Consider the following 12,360-nt stretch of genomic DNA (forward strand, 5'->3'; position numbering starts at 1 on the left):
ATGACTTCTGCTGGCCATCTGTGACTCTCTGGACACACTGGAACGATGGTGGTGCTCTTGGCATGAGTTTGTGTGTGTGCGCGCGTGTGTGTGTGTGTGTGTGAGACGGAGCATACAGATGAGCAGCCGGCAGATACACATAGACACAGTTGGGTGGACACACAAATACACCTCGCGCTGGGCTGAGGTCTCACCCATGGGCTCTTACGTGGAGAAATAGCCGCAGGGGCAGTCCTGGATGAACTTCTTTCAAATGCTTTTACTGCCATTTTTGTTACAATTCTCATTCTTGATGGGGTCATTGTGTCTGACATTTTTCAAGAAGTGCAAGGATAAAATGACCCATTCAGTATCACCCAGCTGTTCTTTCGAAAAGTTTTCATAATAACCTCCTATTTTTATGTTATTTTAAAAATGTTGTCTTGTTGTTGTACCTTTTCTGGATTTTTTATTTTATTTTTTCCCTATTAAATAGTCCAGATCAACCTGACCTAGAGCATTACATGCACTTTTAGTTTTCATCAGGCCAGTCATTTCAAGTTAAACTGTAGTGCAAAGTAATTGTCACTAGTAATTGTCTATACACCTTTCAGAAGTTGATGTGGTCATTTATTTGTTTACTTTTGTTTTAGCTGTGTGACTTAAGTGAGCTAAAGGACAGCCTTCATGCTTACTACCCCTCCGGTGTGTAGGTAGGAAGAGTTCTTTGTCGCAGTAATCTCGCTCCTCTTCACACTGACCTTGCAGAGTTAGCTTCTCAGCGTGAGCCCACTCTAAGAAATGAGGTACTAAATCCGCAATCTTTGTTCTGCACAAAAACACATTCCATCTTTCAGCTGTCCACTGCCAGTTAAAATCACTACTCGAATGGCGCTGGCATACACACACTCTCACACACATACACACACACACACACACACACACACACACACACACAGTGTGTGAAGTGCTGTGTCGGCCTAGAGTTTGTAAGAGAAGAAAGATGACGACTGCATACACACACACATACACGGTTTCAGCCATTTACACACTCATACAGATAGCAGACAAAGTAAGTGAGATGCAGCAACCAAGTAGAAAAACCCTCACTGGGTTCCCATTGGAAGGTTTCTATATCAGTGCTGTGTAGGGGAGGATAGGAGAAAAGACTGCATTGCTCTTCAGCTGGCCAGTGTTATAGTCAGTCCTATGGCAGTGAAAAGAGGAGCTTAATCATAACAGGGATTGGTTTCACAGATGGGGAGCTTTGTGGGAAAGCAGTGATGCCACTTACTTTTATTTTGATGCGAGGAAAAATGAGAAAATAAGCATCTTGTGATCTGAAGGCATGAGAGTTACATGAAGAATGGAAATGTAATGATTTAAATGTTAATAATAAACATTGTGATGGCAAATTAGGTCAGACTGAGTGTAATGCATTCAGATTCTGATTAATATACTGGCAGCAGTGTTTAGAACATATTGAAGGTTTTTAATGCTGAGGATTGGCAGTCCAGAAAACAGGGTGTTCCAGTAATCAGGTCCTGTACATACAAAGGCATGTTTGACAGGTTGGATGTCAGCAGTATTTAACAGTGGATAAATGTACATGATGCTGTGAAGGTGAAAAACATTTTTTTTCTTATGTGATGATAAGTGATAGATTTTATGTGGGAGTCAAATGAGAGAGTTTGATAAAATGCAATGCCAAGATTTTTGACAAGCAAAGCCATTCAAGCTTGTTTTCTAGATTTCTATGAACTCGTGTTTTTGACGCCCACCTGCTCAGATACATTAATAGCACACGATGCAAAGCACAGCCATGTTCTGTGCTACTTGTGAGGCCTTACCAGGTGTCGTTATTCCCAAGCGACAACTCTAGCCCCCCCCCCCCCCCCCCCCCCCCCCCCGCAGAGGTGTCCTCCTGGGGATATTAATCTTCACTCAGGAGAGAAACATCTCTGGCAAAAACAAATTATTTTTACACCATTTTTTACCATCTTGAACAACGGTCATCAGCACATGTGTCTTACAAAACATCTTTGCCGCAGAACACATTACATTTGAAGGGAAATTGTTTTTTTTTTTAAATTAGTTCTAAAAAAAAGCAAAGCCACCACAGCTACTTCTAATGTATTTCTCCAAGTCTAATTCTGTTCCAGGCTGTGCCACAGATGCACCACAGAATTGACATTAGCCGGCAATTATTTACTAGTAAGCTAAAAGAGTTTCCTTGATTGTGACATATCTGGTATTCATAGCTAATAGAGTATATTGGTGTTGGCTATGAATTGATTTTCCTGTTGAATGTGGTTCTACTTGTGTTGCAGCATAGTGTAAAAATGAATAATGTAAAGAATCATATCTTTTTTGTTAGAAATGAAAAACCTTTTAGCATATGCTGCGATCACTTCAATTTAAATTCCATGATTCAGAAACATATGTACATTGGTTTTAATCTTGAATATAACACAATATGTAGAATTTCAAGAACTATTTCCAAGAGAAACGGCAAATGTTCCAGACTCTCATCTAATTGTGTCCAAGACTCTCCCAAAATCAATATCCCACCCGTCATGGCCTTATCCAAACATTCTCATTACCCTAAATGCAAGGAATTAATACAAAGAATACCATGCTGCCCATTATATGTACTACTCTCAATACATAAAATGACACAATATGCCAGCAATATGAAAATCTTACCGTCTTTCTGTCAGGCCCTCACCACCCATGTGCTGACTGCTTTAAGTCTGCCCTTTTCATTGTGCTCATTCCTGTCTTTGCATGCTTATATATGTACATACTGTACAATATGTGTGTAATAACAAAATGTTATAATGTGACATCAGGTTGATTGACACTTGTGCTTTGTGGTTGTATAATTTCCCCCCGGGGATCAATAAAGTATTTCTGATTCTGATTCTGATTCTGATTCTGATTGTGCCAACACAGATCATTCTACAGTCTTGGCCAAGGGTTGTGGCTACCAGTCAGCAAGAGCTTCGTGGTGCCACCAGTGGAACTGTCAATCAACCCCATCGCCAGTTGCAAGACAGACGTGTTGGTTACTGAAGACCCAGGGGAGGTCAGGTCAGTCTAACTCACGTCAGAGCTCCACACTGAAAAAGAAACTGTGCGTAGCAGTTTCTTTGCCGTCTGGTCCATATGACCTTAAAGTCCCATAAATACATACATTCTTTATTTTGGAAGGTCTGCCTCTACACTTTGAACGACACAGGAATACTTAATGAAGCCTCTTTGTGCCTTGGAGAGTGTAAGACCAAATAATTGATGTCTTTACTTCAGTTGTGAGCTGTTTCACTGATACTCCTGTTTATCTAGTGTATATGCTGCTATTCTGACTTAAGCACAGAAGAGCATTATATATGACTACATAACAGGCATATAGGAATGTCACAGTGCTACTTCATTATTGTTTTGTTATGACTGCCTTGTATTACTGTCAGTGTAATTGGCTGTAGTCACTATACAGCAGTATGCTTCTTGCTGTAGGCAACTGTCATTTGGTTCATTTGACATTAAAAATACAGATAAGCATTAAAGATGAGCATATTCTATGTACATTATTGGTTAAAGCTTATTACTCAAAAAGTTTGCTTACTTGACTAAAACAATGTAAGACAGCACAAATGAAATAAAAGGCAAAATACCCATTAAGCATTTAATCTGGTCATTAAATCCTCGGAAGGTCTCAGATTTAGAGGACTAAAGTGACAGGCAGAGCAGCTTTACAAAAACTTAACTTTGGGCTATGCACAGAGGGATTTAAAAAACAAATCCAAACAGGAAAGTAGTGTCAACAAGGTTATGGATTTGGCAATCCCACAGCGCAATGACAAAATATTGGCAACATAAGACTTAGTTTTTCTCATCCAACCAGCCAGTAGGCGCTGGCATGCATCAGTGCAGCTGAACATCACACAACATGTCAGAGTATCAGCTGCAGATTAAAACAATCACCCATCTATGGAATCCAACTGACACCAACCTGGTAAGTCATATTTGATTTGAAAACCAAACTGTCTGCCATTGCTGCATACAAAAATTCTGAACTTGTCACATAATGTAAAGCAAAGAATAGTGTTGTGATACAGGAGTACAATATATTCCTGTGAATCATTGCAACCCATTACTTTAACTTGTCAGCACACAAAATAACTTCACACCATCTTTCAACAATAATCACCAGCACACATGATAGCACATAATGCACATTTATTAATACTGACACAGTTGTGCATTTTCTTTTATCAAAATACTGGTTTGGAGAAAATGACTCACTGATTTTCCCTATGGATACTAGAGGCTGGGCAGTTGTACAATATACTGTATCCCAACTGTACCACATGTACACACTGTACATCCTGCCAACCACATCTGGAACCAGTAGGGGGTCCTTCTGAGAAATGTTGGTGTGCAAAAATACATTCATTCATTCATTCAATCACACTTTCCTCAAGCAAAATAATTTCAGAATGACAAAGATTCTCAAGACTCCCTTAAATTGAGACTAAATAAAAAATTGGGACTCAACAGTAAAATAAGCAACATATCAGGTTACTTCAATAGCACATTTCTGCAACTTTGTTAATGTGCTGCAAAAAGATCATTTGATATGGTTTAAATGACATTAAGTTCAGTTAGGAATACTGTACACGAATCACTAAAAATACATGTCAAAGTGTTTTTTCTCAATTAGATGATGCACACTAGCACTGGACTAGACCTTTTAACCCAAAGATGATTGAATTTGCCAAACAAGACTGCATATAATTTGGTGTTTTGCACCACCCAGTATTTCCCACTTAAAGCCACCACTAAATATATTGTATTTGTTATCCATTTCCATGCCATGGCAATGTTAACATTGTAAGTAGTTTGTTTATTTGTCCATTTGGAACAATGTGAAATGGACATCTGATTTTCCAGCTTGCAAATGGTAAATGGCAAGTACGGCAATGTAGATTTTGCTTAAGAAAAAACATTGTCCTTGCAATGACAATTTTCACTTTTGTTGAATTTGGTTGACTCTTCCATGGTCACATATGAATTAACAAAAGGTCAGAGGCCCAGAACAAACCCTTTCCCTTTAATATTACTCATCTCGGACTTGTATTTTTTGGTCTTTGTTGTGTGCTAAATCTCAGGCTTTATAGATCTGATTTATTATTATTATTATTATTATTCATATAATTGTTGTTATTTCTTTCTGTCTTTCTTTAGATTTTTTAATCATGGTAGCTTGAAGGCAAGGCAGCTTTATTTGTATAGCACCTTTCATACATCAGGGCAATTCAATGTGCTTTACAGGGCTGACTCATTGACCAGTTCCTTGAACCTTGTATGACTGCCAGATGGAATCACTGATCCCAGTGGTCATTGGTCAGCAACTTCAGTGTGAGCACACACTGTTCTCTTGATTCTTTCTCTTGCAAACTTTGAGAGCGACACCTTGCTGCTCGCATTAGCCATAACCCTCTCACATCGAACTTGGTCAGGACTTTGAGGTCTTTCAACCTTCATGGGGTCCGATGGCTAATTAACAGGGGCAACTTCCCAATACTTTAAAATGACCATGACATGCATATGTTGAGAGGACCCAGACTAAGGGTACTTTTGCAGTGATTACAGCTGACCCCTACTGATTGGAATCATGCTAAAGATAGCTGAGGTAGTTTTCATGCCCTGACAAGGTACCTTGGCACGTACCTGTCGCATGATTGGAGCAGGGCAAGTGTCAGACTGACCCAACAGAGGACAATGATAGCAGAGGGAATGCTGATGATATGGCTAATAACATAATTCTAAACATTGATCATCGTCCTGTACCTCAGTCAACGACTTTCACATTGTAGACAGCATTTTAACTGTACAAAGTGTCTGATCACCCCAGCATGTCATGAGCTGCTATAATACTGTACATGTACATACTGAAAATAGGACAGTCAGCCTCTGAAAATGTATTAAAATGTATTTCAACATATTTCTTCAGAGCATGCTCACTTTACCTGACTGGTAGATTTCTCAGAATATCTCTTGTAATTCAGAAGGCCTAAATCGCAGTTATGACCAAGTACTGAATTTTTGTGTTTTATGTGTATTATATAAATTGTTGTTGAAAATGTTATTCACTACTGCAAAAATCCAAACTTTTCACAGGCTTTATGAAATTGCCTCAGGAGCACAGAACTCCCAAGGCAATTGTACACATCTGCTTATTCTGACGTAAATGGGATTACAGCACACCTCTTGCTTAATTAGCCAAGGTATGTCACTTACTTTGAAAATAGATTGTGAGCAGTGTTGGTGAGCGAAAAAAAATGAGGACATGTTTAGCTATGCATCTGCTACTGAATATTTACGACTGAAATCTCAAAAGATTACAGTCTTTCCATTTAGGTAGGAGGTAAAGCAATTATTTCAAAGCAATTACTTTCTTTTGTGCGTTTTCTTTTTCTTGACTATAACTCAAGTGCCACCATGGTTGCGTTGTGAATGGACCTTGAAGGGTTACATCACAACTGCAGGTGCAAATTGAGCACTTCAGCAGAGAGCAAGAACTTAGCTTTTGTTTACTTCGCATCAGAGGAGCTCTATTTCGGTCAGAGCAAGTTAAGCTATTCATCAGTCGAAGGTCGTGCCTTCACAAAAGTGGCAAGCATGTCTGCGGTTTTCACTTCCTGAAATTACACCTGCAGTCTTTTTTGAATGCACTATTCTGCCTCACTGTATGAGCTTCATTTAAAGGTGGCCTTTTAGAATATTTTATTTAGTGTCGTTAACTCCAAGTGAGATATTATATCTGACACTTTATTGCAACATGACATATTATATATTAACCATTGTAATAGATAGAAACAAAGCCATCTTTCTTGCCTGCCAATGTGAGTTGAACTGCTGAAAGATTAATCAGTCTTAAACGACAGACGACGATCACACCAGGAAACAAATAAGACCTTGGAAAACGTGAAGGAGGAAATGCACATTGTATGACTGATTAAAAGCCCACTTCAGTTAGAATAATAAGTTAATGTTCTTTGTTTGGTTAATGATTAGTTCCTATAACATAGGAGGATCTGTCAGATTGTCATGAATAATGCAGACAACTCATTATCCAAAGCATTTTTGTGGAACAAAGTCCCGTGGGACCTTATGGGGTTTCTGGCTGATGCACTTTCCCAAAGTGTTTATGCAGGCATTGATGTAGTCAGTCAGTCATGATAGACATGTTGATGCGGGAAGTGGTGAAATGCATTGTAGCTGTGGCATTTATAAGGATGCATCCCCGGTTCACTCCTGCCCATCAGCTGGCTCACAGAACCCAATGAAATTTATTCTACGTGAAGAAAATCAAGGTAAGTGTCAGTTTAACTTTGAGCCCAGATATTTTGTCTCTTGATATCAACATCACCCCGACCTCACATTGATTAGGCTTCTTTGATAAGCCTTTTTAAATAAGCTGGTGTTAGAATTTCACACTCAGTTTGTTTTAGATTTTTTCCATTATCAGGTACGTGGCATATTGTCAAAGATAAAGGCCTCTATATTTCATCCGGTCTAGATTTCACCAACATTTTCCAGTTTCCTGTAGTTGTAACTAGTCGTGCTCGTGGAGTTAAATGGAATTTTATGTATATGTGGTGCTCAAAGCATTGCTTTTAGGTCTTTTCAATGAGAACTATTTTCTATTGGAATTCTTTTGCTTCTTTTTTTATGTTTTTCTGCAGCCATCACAATGTTCATATTAAGAATGAATTTGTATTTGTTTGTTATGGTAAGGCAGAGTAGGCCAAGAGGGGCAGTGTTTTCTCAGATAAGCAGAGTCAAGGCCAACCTTGACCAGAGGTAATCATGTTTTTGTTTTTTTTCTGGTTACTCGTTCATTCCTTGAAAGAAAATGAATTATGGTTTGGGATACAACATTTAAAATACAGTCTGCTCTGGGAACATTTGGTGCATCCGTCCTGATTGGCTCAACCAGTGCATGCACATTTCAGTGCGCTGCTCCACAGGGGTGAGTGTGCAGAGCTTATCAGAGGGTAAGACCTGTGTGAAATAGAACAAAGTGCCTCCCTGATGTCCTCTTGACATACAGTATTAACCTGCCTGACTTAAAGGTTACCAGAAATAGCTTGTTCAACTATTTACCTATAAAAGAATAGATAAATGCTGCCGTATTTTAAAGCACAAGCGATTATAAAGCTGCCAAGCAAGATCTCAGAAGGTTTGCTCCCTTTATTCCCGCTATATTTACACTTAAATTACTTTACCTGTATAGCCTGTGACACTGAGGAAGATTCATCCTGGTGAATGTCCATACTATACTGTAAGGCCTATTGAAATACAGGCCCCAAAAGGGGATAAAATGGGTCATAATAATAAAAGCAGAGCTTCTGCTTTTTCAGTGTTCAGCACATATGGTAGCTCTGGTTTATTATTGCTTGTATGAAAGGGATTATTTAAGAATTGAGACATTACGTACACTCTGTACATATCACATTTGAAATCACGCTGCATTCATTAATCAGTAAATCGAGAGCCAAAAATCAATTTATTTTTCTCGGTGCATTTCTTTGAGTGGTAAATGCAAGGGCCCTTTTCAGCATGTCATCCCTGTCTCGCTCTGCAACTGTCACTATTCAATAAGGAAAAAATGCCTGAAAAAATAATATTTAAAAAAAATTGCCTTGACAGTACCATTTGTTCAAAGTAAACATTCACACACTTCACAAAATATGTTGTACTGTTTTGCTGTGCTCAGTATTTGCTCTGGTTAACTGATCAATAACTGCGTCAGTGTTGGAATGCAGGCTGAGCCTTTCTTGTTGTCTTGGTTGGGCTGAGAAACAAGGACCCATTGTATATGCTGTACCTCCAAGCCATCATTATAATGCATACGATTTAAGCTTACCTTGCACTTGCAAAAAAAGAAAGTGGAGAAGTTGAGCTTTGTTTAACTCTGTATATGTACATTTATTTTATTAAATCGTCATATTTTAAGAATCAGTTCTCTGACTCACTGTCCCACTAGCAGTGATTGAAATGTAATCTTCTCTAATATTTGCCTTGGATTTCAGTCAGAAGTCAAGGTGTCAACAAAAACCTCACAAAAGAATATCACAATATACAGTATAATAATTCAGCCCCTCTAAACTGTGCTGAAAGACCAGCATTTTTGTCAATATGGAACCGTTAATAATTGAGTAGTCGCTGACACCTCACACTGGTGATTAATGACCTCACTCACCATGATCAAGTGAACCATCAAAATGTGCCATTGCCATTAATCGAATGCAACTACAAGAAGTTGACAACAGGAAAAAGAAATAATTACATAAATCCCTTTCCCCTTACTCCAAATCTCCGTCAGAAAATGTTTTACAACTCTTCACTCAAAGCAAAGAATTGATGTATCAATCTTTATTTTATCGCTTAGATTTACCTGCTTTTTTCACCCACTAGATTTTTCCTCAGTGATTATAGCAAGCTTAAAGAAAATGCACTCTATTCAATGACGAAAGTGCTTGATGAGAGTCAGCATATTTGTGGGGAGCTGGAACAAGAGCATTAATCAAGTGCAGGGGCAGACCAATAACGGGCTCTGTAATCATGCTGGAGCAGCGCTCTAACTTTGGGCAGCGTCGCTTGGTCATTCATCATCTGGAAAAGCAAGAGGCAGAGAAGGAGATTAATAACAAGTACATTAGTCAGTGTTTAGATGCCACCAATGAGCTTCTGGGTCAAGCAACCGAGTCACAGTGCCAACAGAGATGATCTTGATTTGCTAATGATTTGGAAAAGAAACAGGATTTAAGTCTGTTGTTGATTTTGATAACAAATAATTTCTGAAATGTAATAAAATATAGTTTAAATATCTTTGGAGAATGATGTATGGTATGGGTTGGTTTACTCTTCTGTACACCTATATGGATCAGTTTTCAGGCTCCTTTTTAATTAAACAGTGAGAGGCAGACTTTGCTGAATACTTTCTGCACTCTGTGCCATGATTTACTATGTTGCACCATATTTTAAGAAACTTTCCAATATCCTTACTGCAGCATTTGTTTTTCCAATTTTCCTCCTTCTGGACTCTCTTGCAACAGGCATCTTGGAATTGATTGTTTTTTCATCTTCGACTCACTAGTCCCTCTATCCAGAAGGAGAGCCAGTTAGCATGCACCTCACAGCTGAGGCAACCCATTATTTTTGTCTGCCTCACCTTCTCCACCCTCTGTTTTCCTCTGAATTAAGGAGCCATTTGTCAATGCTTTGAGTGCCTGCCAGAAAGAACTGATGCACAGACTGCCATGTGTTGTCTGTCTAATTCAGAAAAATTGAGTTGCCAAAATAAAGAGAAAGAGAATAAGACATGGAAGACCGAGACAGAGATGGAACTTTTTTAGATTTTGGTACAATACAATAACAGTGCAATATTCCTTGGTGACTGTGCTCAGCAAGGGCGTGACCCAGAGGCAGTTACTGAACCATAGCAAGGAGGTTTGGGATCTAAAAAACAAACAAAAAAATAGTCTATAATTTCAATATGAGTCTCAATTGTACCTGACCTCTCACCACATCCACTATGCCTACATTTGTGCATTTGTGTGAAGGGATCACTATAATAAGGGCCATCCCAAACCAGCTAGTGCGGAATGAAAGTTGACAATAAAACCCTTCAACAGTGGGCCCACACCAGTGCTGATTTGTCATTTTCCACAACCCCTAACCAGAAACACAGGTGCTGGATAATGAATCAAACATAATACAAATTCTTGCTAATTCAGGCACATAAAGCCATAGCTATACTTTCCTAACACTGCTTTAAAATCACAGGATGTGCAAAAGGAACCATCAATTTCCCCCCTGCTAAATGTATTTGAATTGTCTTTTATGCCATATAATGCCCTCCAAAGACAAGTCTGACACTCAAAGACTATTTGGTCTGGTGGATGAGGATCAGTTTGTGAAAGGGCAAGTCTTTACTGACCTAAGATGCTATGGATATCATCCTCACAAATACGACAGTTTTTGCAGGGTGATCACAGTGTACTGACAAATCAACACAAGTAGATAATGGGCCCAATCAGCAAGAGTGTCCTGATTATCCGTGACTCATCACTTCACAACACTCTTGATCCTTATTAACTATTTAGCTGTCCTAAAATCAAGCATCATTCAGAAAATGCAGAATGGATTTGGTTCTCATAACATAAAGCTTGTCCCATTTCTAACATGCATTTATGCTTCATCAACATTCAAAATAAATCCACACATTTTAAATAAATGTACAATTTAGCCACTGTTGTGTTAAGCTCCCATGTCTCAAATTTAGGCGTAAAGTTCTTTTAGCCTATGACCTGGGCCGCTGTGCGTGACAGGTTTTCAGCCATTGTTGCCTAGCAACCACAAATAAGCGCAAATGCGCAAACAACAGTATATAGTAATAGTTTTTCTCTCTGCATTACGCAGCCACATGATGGTGACCCTCTCATCCACCGGGAGAAAGTCCAACTGTGCAGAAGCCAGCCGGTGATTTGTCAGTAGTCCCACAACCGCCTGGCACGTCTCGCCATGGACAATACCTGAGTAGGAGAGAGTCCACCGTCTATCAAGAGTTTGGTTCCAGAGCCAAAGCTGTGCAGAGAGGTGAGCCCAACTGCATTTTGTTGGTACCTCTCAACTCCACGCACCAAATCAGGCACCATCCCCAAAGACTGATTACATTCCATGTTATAAGGCCAACATTTCACTGCAGAGGTACACAATAAGTGGACTCCACCCTTAGCCTTTGACCATTAGGTATCTGATCTCTAGCTTTTGACTTGCAGGGTCCTTGGCTCTGGAACAGTTTACCAGCTTGTTTGCCCCAAGCACATAATCAAGTGGTCACTGTAATTTGCTTTTCTTGATTCCGTGAGTGTGTGAAAGGCAGTGCTCCTTTGGGTATCCTGTGGGATATTGTGTAAAGCTGTGTTGTATAATGACAATAAAGCTGAACCTTGAACCTTGAATGTGTTTTGGCAGTACAGAACCCCTGCTGTGAGCCATTCATGTGGGCATCAAACTCTGATAAGAGTGCACCCTGTCCCCGCTCCTGTTCTTGATATTTATCAAGGCACAGCTGAGGTTTTGAGACTCTTCAGTTCGGTGATGGTATAGCAGCTTTTCCACTGTATTCGGATGATGTTGGCTTTCTGGCTTCATTGGTTTACGATCTCTGATTTACATCAGAGAGTTTGCAGCTGAGTGTGAAAATGTGGCACATCAATATCCCCAAGTCTAAGGCCCATTGGTCATATGCTGAAACTTCCCAGGAAGAAAGAGCAGCAGTTTTAAATAGCAGACTTCAAATGTAAA

General features: G+C 39.3%; 1 protein-coding gene across 2 annotated transcripts in view; it reads left to right on the forward strand.

The window, feature by feature from the left end:
- The window catches only part of LOC139301041 (astrotactin-2-like), a 241,614-nt gene that overhangs the window by 128,915 nt on the left and 100,339 nt on the right, over positions 1-12,360 (forward strand). For both annotated transcript variants that reach the window (XM_070924304.1, XM_070924303.1), the window contains one exon: positions 2,935-3,072. In XM_070924304.1, coding sequence (XP_070780405.1) covers positions 2,935-3,072 — 138 coding nt within the window. The remainder of the gene's footprint in view (positions 1-2,934; positions 3,073-12,360) is intronic.

Source organism: Enoplosus armatus, chromosome 18 (genome assembly GCF_043641665.1).
Source record: "Enoplosus armatus isolate fEnoArm2 chromosome 18, fEnoArm2.hap1, whole genome shotgun sequence".
Classification (NCBI taxonomy): Eukaryota; Metazoa; Chordata; class Actinopteri; order Centrarchiformes; family Enoplosidae; genus Enoplosus; species Enoplosus armatus.